General features: G+C 38.7%; 1 protein-coding gene across 8 annotated transcripts in view; it reads left to right on the top strand.

Annotated features, from left to right (window-relative positions):
- RABGAP1 (RAB GTPase activating protein 1) overlaps window positions 1-17,691 on the top strand; it is a 160,561-nt gene that overhangs the window by 22,493 nt on the left and 120,377 nt on the right. For 6 of the 8 annotated variants that reach the window (XR_009694646.1, XM_061154702.1, XM_061154704.1 and 3 more), the window contains exon 2: window positions 2,463-2,662. Coding sequence is in view for 5 of the 8 variants with exons in the window: in XM_061154702.1 (XP_061010685.1) it covers window positions 2,513-2,662 (150 nt within the window). In the remaining 3 variants the exon portion in view is untranslated. Of the gene's footprint in view, window positions 1-2,462; window positions 2,663-17,691 lie in introns of those variants that run through there. The other 2 variants (XM_061154707.1, XM_061154708.1) reach the window with 2 other exon arrangements.

Genomic DNA, 17,691 nt, shown 5'->3' with positions numbered 1-17,691 from the left:
AGGGGAGGGTGGGGTGGTCTTATCTAGAATCCTTAGAGCTTGTGGACTGACTCTTCACTTCTGCCCATGGAGGCTGGAAAAGGGGAGCCTTATTACATAACCCCTCCTGTACTGCTTAGTGTTTTGATAAGTCTCATTCCTACTGAGTGATTCAGTTACTTTCAGGTGCCAAAACAAACAGTAAAGTATCTTATAAAGTGTACTTTCCTGTCACCTCCTCAAAGAAAATAGGTTGAACTTGGAGCCTGCCAAATCTTCTCAGTTCCGTAGTGTAAATACCAAAGTATATTATTTTTGAGTCTAGAATATTGTAGAAAGTTGTCAGTGTCTCTGAGATCATTGCTTTAGAGAACTTTCCCAGGCCCTCTGCTATCTTACTATTAGTAACATTTTTAAAAACATGGAAAAAAGACTAATTAAGCATGAAAACCTTTCCTAAAGGACAAGTTCTAAAAAAGATAGAGACTTCTTTATCTGATACTGACTGTTGTGGAACAAAGCCCAGATGTGTCACATGGGAAAAGCATTGCCATCTAAATGAAAGTTTTTGGCTTTGCTTCTAACCAGTTAAATTACAACCATTACCTTGAACAAATTATACCATCTCTCTAAGCCTCAGTTTGCTAATCTGTGAAACAGATATGTGAGTATTAAGTTTGATGTTGAGGGAACTCAACATCAGATTTTAACACAATATAATAGGTACTGTTAAGATGTAAAACTGCTATGGGAACAGAAATGAGGAGGGCAGTGCTTTTGACTGAGGAGACGGCAGGCTTCTTGGAAAAGGAGGCTTATTAGGTCACGAATGATTATTTGGAGTTGACTGAGTACTGAAGCAAGGGAAGCACTTGAGGACGAAGATCCTATGAGGGCAGACACCTCAAGGGATTAAAATATATATCCTCAGCAAAGACGTTTCCTCCTCTACTGTATGTCTTAACTCTTAAGCATGTTTCCATGGTTTTCTTTACCCTAAATCAATACTTATTAACTTGTTCAATATCCCTTTGTTCTCTACCAAATTATAAATTTTGGGTAAGAATCTAATTTTTCTTGTTTAGCATATTTTGTTCTTTATAAACTAGAAACTTGGGAAATATTCATTGCATGAATGAAGCAGGAGAGCTTTTTTTTTTTTAAGTTTTCAGAAGTACATTTGAAGCATCTCTAAGCTACACTATGCATTTAAATATAGTCCTATAAGATATTGAGCCTTTAAACAAGGAAATCAGCTTAAATAGAAAGCAGCAAGGAGTCCAGGGTTTGAGCTTTAGTTATACCTGATTAAATGACCCTACAACTCTTCGGGTTGCCATTTCCTTATCTGTTTAACAATACTGATAACTGGTAAGTTTTCTTCTAACTATAGTATTCAGGGATTGTGTAGTTTTTGCTGCCAGGTGCTTAGCCAGATGTTAGCTTTTTGTGGGAGAAATAGTGCTTGGCATATGGTGTATTGCTCAATAAATATATGTTCAATTAAAAATCCAAAACATAGATCCAGAGCTCTTCTTTAATAAACAAATTCTCAGAATTTTTACCTCTTTGAGGTATATAAGATGAGCATACTGCGAGAGCAACTTTTTTAAAGAGCAAGTTTTGTTTCTTGGTTAAAGCTGAGTATAGTGTTGTATTGTTTGTTCTGTGGTTGTTTTGGCAACCAAATGGGAACATTGCCACAAAATATGCAGAACCAGATTTTTAAATGATAGATGAGTTTGAGTTTTATTCCATGAGTCAATAAATAATTGAATGGATTTTCATAACTGACACATTTTTTTCTGCTTCTTGCTGGAAATTTTTGGCCTGAAACTTCTTTATTGATAATGTTCATTTTGAGTTGAGTTCTAAGAAACTGTGGGATGGGATTATCGAGTTTTTAATAGACCTCTGATTTCTTGCAATATACAGTATTTCCCTGCTCTAAAATTTATGCTTGCCCTGAATTTAGTTTTCTCTGGGGTTAATATGAAATTTCGTTTCTTTTTTTTTTTTTTGAAATTTCGTTTCTTAAAACATGTTTAATATAAGTATCAGCAATGTTAGGGAAACCTTACTGTCCTGCATGCATGTTTATTGTCTTAAGTGCTTTCAATTTCATTGTTTGTGCAGCTTTACAAAGAAAAGGATAGACAGTAAGTTCAGTACTTTTTTATGTTCTCTGAAAAGAATAGAGTTAACAGAATGCTGAAGAAATCAGTGTAGGTAGACAGAGTTATTCTCAAGGGAATGTTTTTGTTTAGTTTTTTGAAATCTGAACTACCTTGGCCCTGAATTTCATCGAATTCCCTTATATATGGAATAAAAAGCCTAACCTGTAAGTAGCAAAAATCTTTGGAAAATATTTTGAAAGTTTTTTTTATTTAAGTTTTTCCATATGTAATTTGTAAAACTTAGAACATAATTGAATATCTGGCAGACATTCTATATGAGTATCTTTATGGTTTTTTGTTTTTCAGGCATTTTTAAAATATTTAATCATTCATGAGTTGAGCTTCATTCTTGAGTCATGGATGACAAGGCTTCTGTTGGAAAAATCAGTGTCTCCTCAGACTCTGTGTCTACTCTTAATAGTGAAGATTTTGTCTTGGTTTCCAGGCAAGGAGATGAGACACCATCTACAAATAATGGAAGTGATGACGAGAAAACAGGACTCAAGGTAAAACTCCATAACCTAAGTTCTTTTGCTTAGCCTTGCTAAGTCATTGCAAAACTTGGCCTTAATAGGAAGGTATCTGGAATGATAGAACATGGAAATAATATCATTTTTTAATGGTGAAGAGTTTTCTTTACAAATATATCTGATTAGGGATATTCAATTTGATTAGCTTCTAAATCTGTTATCTCTGGCTCTGTAAAAATTAGTGATTATAGTATAAATATTTGTGATTTTAGTTTTGTTTTCGTGTTACCATTGAGTTAGAGGTAATTCTTGTGGGCCTTTTATATGTAGTGTAAAGGCAGTGGCAGGTCAGCACTGCTATTTATGAAAATAAGTTTTAGAATTACTAAAACAGGACTTAAAATTCCTGGCTTTTGGCCATTTCTGTTTGTTTTCTCAGCAAAATAGATCACTGTTACATCTTCTTCCATACTCTGTTACTGTCTCTGCTCTTTTTGGATATAAATAAAAACAGATTACCTGTTAATGTCATTTAAAATGTAAGTTGCTTTAAAAATACTTTGATTTTCATTTGTTTTTTATACGACAAGTATTTATTGAGTATTGACTTTGTGCCAAGTACTGTTCTAAATACTAGACATACAGTAGCAAATAAGACAGGCAAGGTCCCCTGCTCTCCTAGAGCTCTTAATCAAGTGTGGGAAATAGACCCTAAGCAAATAGGAAAGTGAATGTTAAGTAAATTTAGGTGGTTTGAAGAAAATCAAAGCAGAATACATTGGTAAAGAGTGAATGGCAGGTATACTGTTTTAGAGAATGTCTTGGAATGACATTTGAGCTGAGATCTGAATGAAATGAGAAAAAACTTGTTCATGGAGAAATGTGAAGAAAGAGTTTAGCACAGGGGACAGAAAATAAAAAAGATCCTAAGGAAGACCACCCTTTTTAGGACAGAGATTAGAGCAGAGTGAGTAAAGTAAATAAAAAGTGCTAAAGTATGAGATACAATGATGTGTAGGAACTGGATTGTGTAGAACTTTGTAAGCTCAGGAATTTGGACTGAGAGAGACAGCATGGATGGCGTGAGCTCTGGACCCACTCCGCAGCGAAATTGGTAACACTTTTTTTTTTTTAATTAACGTCTGGAAATGTTCTAAAGGCCATGCAGCAATTGAAGAAACGTTTATTCAAAGCATTTTTACTAAATTTTGGGAAAGAAGACTTGTTTTTCCGCCTCCTCTCCCAACTGAACGCTACCCTGGTGGCTCAGATGGTAAAGAATCTGCCCTCAGTGCAGGAGACCTGAATTCGATTCCTGGTTCTGGAAGATCCTCTGGAGAAGGGATAGGCTACCCACTCCAGTATTCTTGCCTGGATAATTCCACAGACAGAGAAGCCTGGTTGGCTATAGTCCATGGGGTTGCAAAGAGTCAGACACGACTGAGCGACTAACACTTCTCCCAACTGAGCAATATGGTAACTCTATTATAGATTGGTACTATCAAGAAAATAGGGTTTCCTTTCCCCACAGTTCCCTTGGAGTAGGAAGGCTCCTACTCCAAGGAGGAGGGCTATCTTCCAGGGAAGAGCAGTATGAGCGCATTCCTCATCCTGCCTCTGTCTGCCTTTTGCTGGTCAAGTGTGACTGAGTGGTGATGGCTGCCTTCTTTTGCCCACACCTTACTTCTGGGATGAACACTCTACTTAGGGCACAGTGCTGCTGAGAACACTGAGAGCCCAGTTGCCCTTAACCTGGCTCTAGCGTGTAAGGTGGTGGTTCCATACTAATAGTGGCAAGTTAAGAACACCAGAGGCTACTGCACTAACTCCCACACCTACCGAATACTCATCCTTTGGAAATGGAGTGTTGCTCAGAAGTATGCCATTGTCTACACTCCCAAATTCATAGCTATAGCTCAGAGATTTTGCCTGCAATGAGGAATGGGCCACAACACAGCTCATAATCTCTTCCCAAAGGAGCTGACTGTGTTTACAACATAGTGTAGAAGTTCAAGCCTAAGGGTACTCTCAAAAACAGTGGAGGTGGTCAGTTAGTTCAGTTCAGTCGCTCAGTCATGTCCAACTCTTTGCGACCCCATGAATTGCAGCACGCCAGGCCTCCCTGTCCATCACCAACTCCTGGAGTTTACTCAAACCCATGTCCATCGAGTTGGTGATGCCATCCAGCCATCTCATCCTCTGTCGTCCCCTCCTCCACCTGCCCCCAATTGGGAAGAGATTGTTAGATTAATTGGACATGCAAGTTTAACTTCAGGCTTGCTGGGAGGAGACCACCTATGATAGGGAGGGCCAGATCTCAAACACTGACCTCTAGAGCTCTCCCATCAAAGTAACCTGATTTGATTGGTTTGTTCTCTGGAGCAGTTTATTGCCTGAGAGGATTGTTGAGATTTATAGAGCAAGTCAGCCACAGTTAGTGGAGCTAATGGTGTGATCACTCACCTAGAGCCAGACATCCTGGAATGTGAAGTCAAGTGGGCCTTCGAAAGCATCACTACGAACAAAGCTAGTGGATGTGATGGAATTCCAGTTGAGCTATTTCAAATGCTAAAAGATGATGCTGTGAAAGTGCTGCACTCAATATGACAGCAAATTTGGAAAACTCAGCAGTGGCCACAGGACTGGAAAAGGTCTATTTTCATTCCAATCCCTAAGAAAGGCAATCCCAAAGAATGCTTAAACTACCGCACAATTGCACTCATCTCACATGCTAGTAAAGTAATGCTCAAAATTCTCCAAGCCAGGCTTCAGCAATATGTGAACCGAGAACTTCCAGATGTTCAAGCTGATTTTAGAAAAGGCCTAGAGGAACCAGAGATCAAATTGCCAATATCCGCTGGATCATCGAAAAAGCAAGAGAGTTCCAGAAAAACATCTATTTCTGCTTTATTGACTACGCCAAAGCCTTCGACTGTGTGGATCACAATAAACTGTGGAAAATTCTGAAGGAGATGGGAATACCAGACCACCTGACCTGCCTCTTGAGAAACCTCTATGCAGGTCAGGAAGCAACAGTTAGAACTGGACATGGGACAACAGACTGGTTCCAAATAGGAAAAGGAGTACGTCAAGGCTGTATATTATCGCCCTGCTTATTTAACTTACATGCAGAGTACATCATGAGAAACGCTGGTCTGGAAGAAGCACAAGCTGGAATCAAAATTGCTGGGAGAAATATCAACAACCTCAGATGTGCAGATGACACCACCCTTATGGCAGAAAGTGAAGGGGAACTAAAGAGCCTCTTGATGAAAGTGAAAGAGGAGAGTGAAAAAGTTGGCTTAAAGCTCAATATTCAGAAAACTAAGATCATGGCATCTGGTCCCATCACCTCATGGGAAATAGATGGGGAGACAGTGGAAACAGTGTCAGACTTTATTTTTCTGGGCTCCAAAATCACTGCAGATGGTGACTGCAGCCATGAAATTAAAAGACACTTACTCCTTGGAAGGAAAGTTATAACCAACCTAGATAGCATATTAAAAAGCAGAGGCATTACTTTGCCAACAAAGGTCTGCCTAGTCAAGGCTATGGTTTTTCCAGTGGTCATGTATGGATGTGATAGTTGGACTGTGAAGAAAGCTGAGCGCCAAAAAATTGATGCTTTTGAACTGTGGTGTTGGAGAAGACTCTTGAGAGTCCCTTGGACTGCAAGGAGATCCAACCAGTCCATCCTGAAGGAGATCAGTCCTGTGTGTTCATTGGAAGGACTGATGCTAAAGCTGAAACTCTAATACTTCATGCGAAGAGTTGATACATTGGAAAAGACCCTGATGCTGGGAGGGATTGGGGGCAGGAGGAGAAGGGGACGACAGAGGATGAGATGGCTGGATGGCATCACCGACTCAATGGGCATGAGTTTGAGTAGACTCCGGGGGTTTGTGATGGACAGGGAGGCCTGGCGTGCTGCGATTCATGAGGTCGCAAAGAGTCGGACAGGACTGAACGACTGAACTGAACTGAACGTCTACTTGTGGTCATAGAGACAGAGCATCTTACCAGAGCTGCTACCCCAGGATGAATGAGGGAAATCACCCCAGAGGAGCAGCATCAAAGGTTTAACACTGTGGGAATTAGGGAAATAAAATGTACTAAAATAAGTCAGCCAGTCACTAAATAAGCAAGCATAAAAAAAATAACAAGTCCCAGAGCATGGAGACCAGTACCAAGAACTGAAACAACATATTTTCTAAAATAATCTAGTTTCCAACACAGAATTGTGAGACATGCAAAGAAACAAGAAAATATTACCCGTACATCATTTTTAAAAGACAGAGTGACATGTTGGATCTAATATGCAAACTCTGCAAGTAGCCATTATTAGAATGTTCAGTGAACATCCTAAAGAAGTCATGCTTAAAGAAATAAAGTATGATGGCAATGGCAAATCAAATAGAAAATATCATGAAGATAATAAATTACAAATTGAAAAGAACCAAATGGAAATTCTGAAATGGAAGAACACAATAAGTGAAATGAAGACGTCACTTGAGAAGCCCAACAATAAATTTAAACTGGCAAAAGGAACACCTAATGGAGAGAAATGTTATCAAAATGCAGTACAAGAATTTCTACCATCTTGCCCTCAAAGAACACCAGTGTAGACACTAACAGATGCGAGTGCCTTCATGGACGTTCAAGAATCCAACAGAAAAGTTCCCACACATTGTTGAGGCAGAAGCATCCAAGATTGAACCCACTGAAGACGATGAACAGTTTGATTTTATGTGTGTTACTTCAGCCCCTCTTGGGTGGCACAGCTTAGTGCCAGCCGATGGTCAGCTTGTGATTTCTTCCATGGGGGAAAGCAAGAGTGTGTGATTGAGCACCTGACTTCCCTGGCTTTGTGGGACGCACCGAAAAGGCCCATTTCTTTCTCACATCATCCAAAATACTCAGCCATAACTATACAACCTGGGAGTCGACAGCTATACTGGAAGAACAGCAGCCAAGGTAGGAAAGGGAACATATCAAAGGGGCGTGGATGCTACTAACTGCTTTGGGGACTCCATCAGGAAACCCACCCATGAGCCACCGGGATCGACTCCTATACCAGTTCTCCAGCTGGCTCATGGGCACCGCTAAACTCCACACACCTCACTCAAACATGTCCTTACCCTATGACTGCCTCCCTGAGCAGCCCTGAAGGCAAGAATGGTAAGTGTGAGTCTTTGCAAATAGCTAGTGAGCACATGCCAAAAGTCAACCAGATTATGCAAGATTGGAAGAACCTATACACTGGAGCATTCATCGTCTTAGGGAAAACAAATATAGGAGAAAGCATCAACAGACGGATCACACAGAAGATACTGTGTAGTACAAGACACATTGCTTGAAACTCTCTAGTCTGAAAACAGGGGAAATGAAAACGAGTGAAGAAAACCTGTGTGAAGTGTCACATTATCACTAAAATAATCAACTTATGCATTACTGGAGTCCCAGAAGGACAAGAAAGGGAGAAATGTGCAGGAAGTTTCTTTAGAGACATAATGATTGAAAACTTCCAAAATTGGGGGAGAGGTTTGGATATCTGAATTCATGAATTTTATAGGCTTCCCCCAGATATCAACCCCAAGTGCCTCTCCAAGATACATTACAATAAGGCTTTAAAATTAAAGACAGGGACGTCCTTGGTGATCCAGCAGTTAAGATGCCGCTCTCCCAATGCAGGGAGCCTGGATTCCATTCCTGGTCAGGGAACTAGACCTCACATGCTGCAACTAAAGATCCTGCATGCCACAACTAAGACCCCGTGTAACCAAATAAATATTTTTTTTAAAAAGTTTAAAGCAACTAGAAGAAAAAAAGCTTCTCGTATTACAAAGGAAACAGCCTACCACCACCACCACCAATAAAGCTTTCTAGCATATTTATCAGCAGAAACCCTGCAAGCTAGAAGAAAATGGGATGATATACTCAAGGGAAGAAGCTGCCAATCAAGAATACTTTAGTTGACAAAACTGTCCTTCAGAAATGAAGGAAAGGTAATTCCCTAGTGCTCCAGTGATTAGGATTTCATGCTTTCACTGCTCAGGGTGCAGATTCAATCCCTAGTTGGGGAACTTAGATCATGTAAGGCACATGTCATGGCCAAAAAAAAAAAAGAGGAGGATGACAGGTTTCCCCCTCTATCTGAAAGTAGAATGTTCCTCTGAAACTTTGTAAGCTGAAATGGCATATAGTAGAGTATCCCCTGCTTTCTAAAAGTTTGTGTTTTACCACTTTTCTTGCATAAAGGGTCTACACTAGTACAGTAGTTGCTTTTTTCTTTTTTTCCCCACCTACCCACCCACCCTTTTTTCATAAAAGCAAAAGTCATCTTTTAAGATTTCTTTCAGTTAGCAGAAAACAGGTACTAATGTAGGCGGAAAGTGAAGAGGAACTAAAAAGCCTCTTGATGAAAGTGAAGGAGGAGAGTGAAAAAGTTGACTTAAAGCCCAACATTCAGAAAACTAAGATCATGGCATCTGGTCCCATCACTTCATGGGAAATAGATGGGGAAACAGTGGAAGCAGTGTCAGACTTTATTTTTCTGGGCTCCAAAATCACTGCAAATGGTGGTTGCAGCCATGAAATTAAAAGACACTTACTCCTTGGAAGGAAAGTTATAACCAACCTAGATAGCATATTAAAAAGCAGAGATATTACTTTGCCAACAAAAGTCCATCTAGTTAAGGCTGTGGTTTTTCCAATGGTCATGTATGGATGTGAGAGTTGGACTGTGAAGAAAGCTGAGTGCGGAAAAATTGATGCTTTTGAGGTGTTGGAGAAGACTCTTGAGAGTCCCTTGGACTGCAAGGAGATCCAACCAGTCCATCCTAAAGGAGATGAGTCCTGGGTGTTCACTGGAAGGACTGATGCTGAAGCTGAAACTCCAATACTTTGGCCACCTCATGTGAAGAGTTGACTCATTGGGAAAGACCCTAATGCTGGGAGGGATTGGGGGCAGGAGGAGAAGGGGACGACAGAGGATGAGATGGCTGGATGGCATCACTGACTCGATGGACATGAGTTTGAGTAACCTCCGGGGGTTTGTGATGGACAGGGAGGCCTGGCGTGCTACGATTCATGGGGTCACAAAGAGTCGGACATGACTGAGTGACTGAACTGAACTGAACTGAATGTAGGCCTTCTAAGAAAGCTAAGTGGCATAATTCAAAGTTTTGAAAGGTGGGAGATACTTGTAATGGAGGGAGTTGGTCATTAGACCTTAATAAAGTGCTGAAAGGAGTTCTTCAGTCTGAATTGAAAGGACACTAGTTAGTAATATGAAAATATAAAATACATTGGAAAAGGTAAGTGTATGGTCAAAATCAGTATAGTCTAATACTGTAATGTGTGTTGATTAAGTAAATCTAGATTAAAAGTTAAAGGACAAAGGTATTAAAAATAGCTATAGCTATAATGAATGCATAATATAGAAATATAAATTGTGCCATCAAAAACAAAATTTTGAGGAAGTAAAAGGTAGAGCTTTGTATGGGATTGAACTTAGGTTGTTACCAATGTAAACTGTAATGTTATATCCTGTAAAATGTTACACGTAAATCTCATAGTAATTACAAATTAATAACCCACAATAAACATACAAAAGATTAAAAGAAGGGATACCGCTCTAGAAAGTATACCACTATAGAAAATTATCAATTCACAAGGGAAGATAATGAGAAGAAGAAAGGAATAAGGGACCTGTAAACAGCTAGAAAACAATAACATAATATTCGTAAGTTCTTATCTATCAGTAATTGTTTTAAATGCAAATGAATTAAATTCTCTGATCAAGTGACAATATCAGAATGTATTAAAGACAAGAAAAAGGCTACACTATATGCTGCCTTAAAGAGACTCATTTCAGCTTTAAGGACACACATGGACTTATCCGTGTATCATGTAAAAAGATGAAAAGTTATTCCATGCAAATGGAAAGAAAAGCACCATTTCAAAACAAGTATATGTTAGGTCACAAAACAAATCTTAGCAAGTTTAACCAGACTGAAATCATACCAGTTATCTTTTCTGACTACAGTGGTATAAAATTAAAAATCAACAAAAGGGGGAAAACATGAAAATCTACAAATATGTAGAAATTAAACAACATGCTTCTAACCAACCAGTGGTTGGTCAAAAAATAAATGCAACCACTCAAAAAATAAAAGGGAAATCAGGAAACAGCATGAAAGAAACAAATATGGAAACACAACATGTTCCACATTCCATGATTTATATGTGGAATCTAAAAAAGCCAGACTATAGCAACTGAGTAAAATGGTTTTGCCCAGAGGTGGGCATTGGTGATAGAAGAAAAGGAGATTTTGGTCAGAGATTACAGACATCCTCTTCTCCATAAATAAAAGCATGTACTATATATTTCATTTATACATAATTTCTAAAAATGCAAAGCTAATCTTCAGTCATAAAAAGAGGGACAGTGATTGCCTGGGGGAGGGACAGTGAGATGGGGAAGAAGAGTAAGAATCCAAAGGTGCACCACTAGAGTGGTGTGTGTGCGTGTGTGTATGTATATGTGTTTACACATACATATGCATATATATATATATATAATGTTAAAGGAGTCTCAGTGCTACATTAGGAAGTTATTTTCTAGATAAAGCAGTAAAAGAATAAAGGAATGAAAAATACATGAGACAGACAAATAAAAAGTAAAGCAGCACACCTAAATTGAACTATTATTAGTTATATCAGTAATAACATTAAATGTGAATGGATTAGCAATATGATCAAAAAGTAGAAATTTTCAGCATTGGCTAAAACATCTAGGAGACCCATCTTAGATTCAAAGACATATTGCTAGATCAGCTGTTATCCTTATGGGAATCCCTTTGTGTGTTATTTGTTGTTTCTCCCTTGCTGCTCTTAATATTTGTTCTTTGTGTTTGATCTTTGTTAATTTGATTACTATGTGTCTTGGGGTGTTTCGCCTTGGACAGGAAACACAGAAAGGTTGTATAAACGCGAACCCAGAACAACAAGATTCAAAGATATAGATAGATTTAAATAGATGGGAAAAGTTAATGTTAACAGCAATCAAAGAAAATGATTACAGTGATGTTAGGCAATATAGACTAAAACAGTGTTACTAGAGATGAAATGAACGCTTTATAATCTTATAAGGGTCAGTCCACCAGGAAGGTCTGACAATGTATAGCTAATAAAGGAACTCCAAAATACATGAAAGCCTTGGATTTTACAGAGATGGGTTTTGGAACTGAGATTTCCTTTATAAAGCACCCTCAGGAGATATATCCTAAAAAGGATATTACTTGAAATATAATTAACTGCTTACAGTCACAGGAAGAAAATAACACAGAGAAGAAGAAAAGACACAGAAGCGTCTATGTCTTAAATTCAATACTGATTTGAAGGCAAGTCTTGTTGAGAATGTGTACCCATAGGCTTGCCTTCATGTATATTTGGGGCTTGAATTTACACTACCTTCACGTTCCTGGGTTAAGAATTCCTTTTGGGCACCTGACAGGATCAGTTGTAAAACTGTGGAGGGACTTGCTTGCCACCCAGGCTGCATAGTATTCCCATGGGTAACTCTGATGAAGAATAGTGCACAATTCAGAATTTACAAAGGACAATTCATCACAAGCAAGAGTCAGCAAACCAAAACTGGCGTTTGAATTATTAGCTGTAACTTTAAGATGGGCGTGATTAAAATGACTAAACATTTAAAGAAAATTTTGGAAACATTAGAAAAGGACAAAATTACAAAAGATTTTAATATTCCAAGCAAACTAAAAATAGAACTTCTACAAATGAAAATTAGACTCAGTGAAATTAAAGGTACAACAGGTACGTTACCCCCAAAATTCTGAGAAAATTACAGAAAATAGCATTGAAAGATGGCAAAATAAGAAAAAGCAATTAAGAAATATGGAGACTGGGAGATGAAGGACCAAGTACCTAAGTGTTCCTTAAGAATAGAATGAGGGAGAGGGAATTCCCTGGTGGTCCAGTGGTTAGGACTGCCCTTCCATTGCAGGGGTCACAGGTTCTTTTCCTGGTCAGGAAACTGAGATCCTGCACACTGTGCAGTGTGACCAAAAATAGAATGAGGGAAAGGAAATTAACCTAACAGTGGAATGTTTTCCAAAAGTGATGATATATAAACTCTCAGCTTAGAAAATCATAATGAATCCCAACCAGTATGACAGTGTTTGGCCACCTGATGCAAAGAGCTGACTCATTTGAAAAGACCCTGATGCTGGGAAAGATTGAGGGCAGGAGGAGAAGGGGACGACAGAGGATGAGATGGTTGGATGGCATCACCGACTCAATGGGCATGAATTTGGGTAAACTCTGGGAGTTGGTGATGGACAGGGAGGCCTGGCGTGCTGCAGTCCATGGGGTTGCAAAGAGTCGGACATGACTGAGCAACTGAACTGAACTGATGACAGTAAAACTGCAGAACGTTACAGCCAAAGAGCAGTTCTTAAAAAGCTGAATGAGAAGATGAATAGGACCTAGTTCATGTCCTCAAGATGCTTACAGCTTAGGGTCAGTGACAGTGGTTAAAAATGTTGTGATCATTTCTACTAGTTTCTGTAACAACTCAAAATTCAGTAGCTTGAAAAACAATTTATTATTATGATTTTGTGGATTGACTGGGTATTTTGCTGGCCTTATTTGGCTTCCCTGATGGCCCAGACCGTAAAGAACCCGCCTGCAGTGTGGGAGACCTTGGTTTGATCCCTGGGTTGGGAAGATCCCCTGGAGGAGGGAATGGCAACGCACTCCAGTATTCTTGCCTGGAGAAGCCCGTGGACAAAAGAGTCTGGTGTGTTACAGTCTGTGGGGTCACAAAGAGTTGGACATGACTGAGCGACTAAGCACAACACAGCACATTTGGATTAATGCAACTTCATTCAGCTGGTGTGTTGGCTGGGCTCTGGGCTTGACTGGGTCTCTCTTTCTATGTGGTTTTCAACTTAGGCTGTTTCCCAGCCCAGTAGTCATCTTAGGGCAGATGTGAAAGCTGTAAGGCCTCTTTTAAATCTGAGGCTTGTAAGTTACATGATGTCACCTCTACCGCATTCTTTTGTGTAGAAAAGCAAGTCACAAGGCTAGCCCAGATTTCATGGGTTTAGAGAACTAGACTATATTTTTTGATGAAGGAGGTGTAGAGATTTTGTAGCTGTATCTAATTTTCAACATCAGTTTAATTAGGTCAGTACCATGGTAGAGGTTAACAGAAGAATGCTATAGAACAAAGCAGGCAGAAAGGTATCCTGGCTTGGGGAAGGAGTAAGGGAAGACTTCTTTGAGAGAGTTAGTCCTTTAAAGGAAAGCTGTATGTGATGGTGTAGCCATAAAACACATTTATTTTTCTTTATGAAATTTTCTGACAGCTCACATCAAAATCTGAGAATTTTCCATAAATTCAGAATATGTTGCATTTCTCTACCTCGTCTCGTGTAGGAATCCTGCACCCTTTAGCTCTTAGCCAAAGACACTCTTTAAATGTTGGTTGAGGGTCCATTGATGAGCTAGTGCTTTAGAGGCAGAAAGTTCAGTTAGATAGTTTTTTAAGCTTTTTAATGTTCATAGAGTTTTCTTCTTGAAAAATCCAGCTGACATTTTGATTGGAAGGAGTTGCCAAACTTTATTAAAGTAGGTAGCAGATACAGAAGTCACTGCTTTCTTAGTATTGCCTGAATTAATCTTCTGACTCAGTTTCTGAAATTGTTTTAGAGTGAGTCAGTCGATCATGTCCTCTAAAATGCTGATCTTTTTTTCAAGCAAAGTTACTGAACCATGAACACACAGTTTAATTAAGGGGATCAGAGTGGTAGTTGGATAGACACTGAAGTAATAAATATGTCACCATGACAGAATTCATCAAGTGCTAGAATATAGACGTAAGCAGAGTTATATTAGAACATAATTGTTGCCTGAAGAAGAAAAAAAAGTTTTTCATAGAATAGTTAACAATTCAGCAGAGCCTTAAAGAGTGTTTAACAATTTCTCAAAGAAGAGAGTCTGTGGCATGTGGAAAGATCAAGAAGCTTGAAGAGTTTGGAGTTAGGGCCATTGCATGCAGTAGAATTGAATGTGCATGCTTTTCTTTTTCTCCCTAGATGCAAATGCAAGTAGCCTTTTGGTCACTTTTTTCTCTAGTTATAGAAACAATGTATGTTTGATGTAGAAAATTCATACAATAAGAAAAGTAAAGCCTAGCCTAGCCATAATCCTGTTATTTAGCACAAACTAAGTATTTGGGGTCCTTCTTTAAAAAAAGATGAATGCACAAGGTTTTCTTTCCCTTCCCTTTTAAATTTAATGTCAGTAATTCCTAATGATAATATTAGTTTGTTTTTCTGGTCCTTCCTTTATATAGTAAAATAAAGACATGGATAATCAAAACAGCTACAGTTTATAAGTGAAGCACAAAGTGATTTAGTGATTTATCCAGGATCACAGAAAGGATGTATCATGAGCGGATTTGAGATGAGTTACTATACTTTTCAGTATCCAAACTGAACTTCTGCTTCTTTTGTGCCTTGCTTTCTGATAAGCCTGAGATTTATATACTTGTTTTGAAATGGCTCAGCTGTTACCCTGAAGCTGAGCAAAATTACTTAGTTTGAACCATTTTCATTTGTATTTTTCACTGCAGTATGACACAAGTAGTGGGGACTGTAGATCTTCGTGCATTTATTTTTAATTTCTGATTTTCTGTGGATTTTAGCAGCACACTTTCATTTCCTAAGCATGCTTTATTGAAGACATAAATTGTCCACTGGAAAAGCATCTCACACTGCCTGAAGTAGCTTTGTATAACTGGCAAAGCAAGTAGAGCCTGGTTGATATTGTTGCAGTGAAGGGAAACAGGAACTATAAAGTTAGAAGTAGAAAATTTAAGACCAGGAAAGGACTCTGGATATTGCCTTTGGAACATTTTGTTCTTAGGTTCCCTAATGCAGTTTTGCTCTCAAGGAAATACACATATAGCCAATTCTGCCACTTAAGTTACTACCTTTATTTGATATTATTTAGAAATGACAGATGTTATTCCATTAATGCTTCTTTTGCACATAAATAGTAGGTGTGTTCTTTCTTTTCTTCAGACCAAGAAAAGTGGAAGAATTATTAAAGTTATTATTTGCCTTTTTTTTTTTTTTTTTTTTAATCTCACCTCCAGTAGGTGGACCAGAGTTTATTTAAAAATAGCTAAAGTTGGGTAGGGAGATACTTATTGGATGCTTACTAGTTGGCGGGTACCATGATGTGAGAAATGAGACATTCCCTATAAAAATCACATGATTCAGTGGTTCTAATGTATATAATGAGTGTCCAGAGATCATATCATTGAACCACAGCAGTCTTGTGAGATAGGTATTAACATTCTCATTTTAGAGATGGGACAGTGGTGGCTCCCAGGGGTTAATTTGCCCATAGCCACCAGAGTTAGTACCAGAGGCATGTCCCCAACTCAGATTCGTCTTTCTGTGGAGCCCAAGTAGGACTACTGAGTGTAACTACATAGGCTATATCCTGTGCACTCCCAGGCTGATGCTGTTCACATAGACTGTGATGTGAATGGTGCCCCCTGGAGTTGTACCACAAGCCAACTCTTATTCCAGTTTTTTCCTGTACTATATAAGTAGAATTATAAATAAATCACTCACTGAGCAGTCTCTGTCCTTGCAAACATCTGTCTGTGTTTGGCTACTTGATGCTTAAATGTTTTTTTACTCTCGATTCAGGAATGTTTTAAACAACTCTCCCCTGCTCTACTTAAAGATTACATGGAGATGAACACAAACCAAAACATGACCTTTAGTTATCTATGCATATCTGCTTTGCTTTCTTATTTTTATATTTGGGCTAAATTAAGTTAGAAGTGTTTTTTGGACTTCAGATAATTGTGTTTTGTTCTTGTTATTCAGTCGCTAAGTCGTGTCCAACTCTTTGCAGTCCCATCGACTGCAGCATGCCAGGCTTCCCTGTCCTTCACTGTCTCCCAGATTTTGCTCAAACCTCATGTCCATTGAGTCAGATGCCATCCAGCCATCTCATACTCTGTTGTCCCCTTCTCCTCTTGCCCTCAGTCTTTCCCAGCATCAAGGTCTTTTCCATTGAGTCAGCTCTTCACAACAGGTGGCCAAAGTATTGGAGCTTCAGCATCAGTCCTTCCAATGAATATTCAGGGTTGATTTCCTTTAGGATTGACTGGTTTGATGTCCTTGCTGTCCGAGGCACTCTCAAGAATCTTCTCCAGCACCTTAGTTTGAAAGTATCAATTCTTCAGTGCTCTACCTTCTTTATGGTCCAACTCTCACAACTGTACATGACTACTGGAAAAAATAGCTTTGACTGTATGGACCTTTGTAACATGCTATTAGTATTTGGTCCTGCCCAGTATTCTTACAGTAAATGTAAAACCTTAATGACATTCACAATCATAGGAAATGATGGTATTTGTTTTTGTTTTAAGTAGTTAACAAAGCTAAAATAAATCATTCAGATTTGCTTAACTGTCACAAAAACCAAAATTTATAGACTATCCAGATTAGATAAAATAATACTTTGGTTTTTATTTTTGGCATTTGTTAAGTTCATTTCATTAAACATATATTGTAGATAACACTTTGTACCTGTCACTATACCAAGCTTTGAGAATATAAAGATAAATTAATAGAGTCTCTGCTATCTAATAATGCCCAATCTGGCCAAAGGGGCCCACTAAGCAGATACTCTCTAAAATATGTAGCAATGCACTCCCTAAAAAGGGAATGATTAAACCCCATATATGAGGCTTAAGGTCTCCCAGAGGAGGTAACCGAATTTAAGCTTGGTGTTTAAGAGTAGAAAGGCAAGTGAGATTTTCCAGGAAAGGGAACAATCTATGCAAAGCTTAAATGTTAGAAAGTTTGTGATGTGTCTTGGGGAATTTGAGTGGCTTGGTGTGACTGTTAAGAGATGAGAAGGTAATTAGGGTTGTGAGAAACTCATAAAACATAGAGATGGTTTTGGGCTTTGTCTTACGGACATTGAGGAAACATGGAAGAGGTTAA

The sequence above is a fragment of the Dama dama genome, chromosome 11 (genome assembly GCF_033118175.1).
Source record: "Dama dama isolate Ldn47 chromosome 11, ASM3311817v1, whole genome shotgun sequence".
NCBI classification, from domain to species: Eukaryota; Metazoa; Chordata; class Mammalia; order Artiodactyla; family Cervidae; genus Dama; species Dama dama.
Note: the sequence above shows the minus strand (reverse complement) of the source record. Positions and strands in the feature narration are given on the sequence as shown.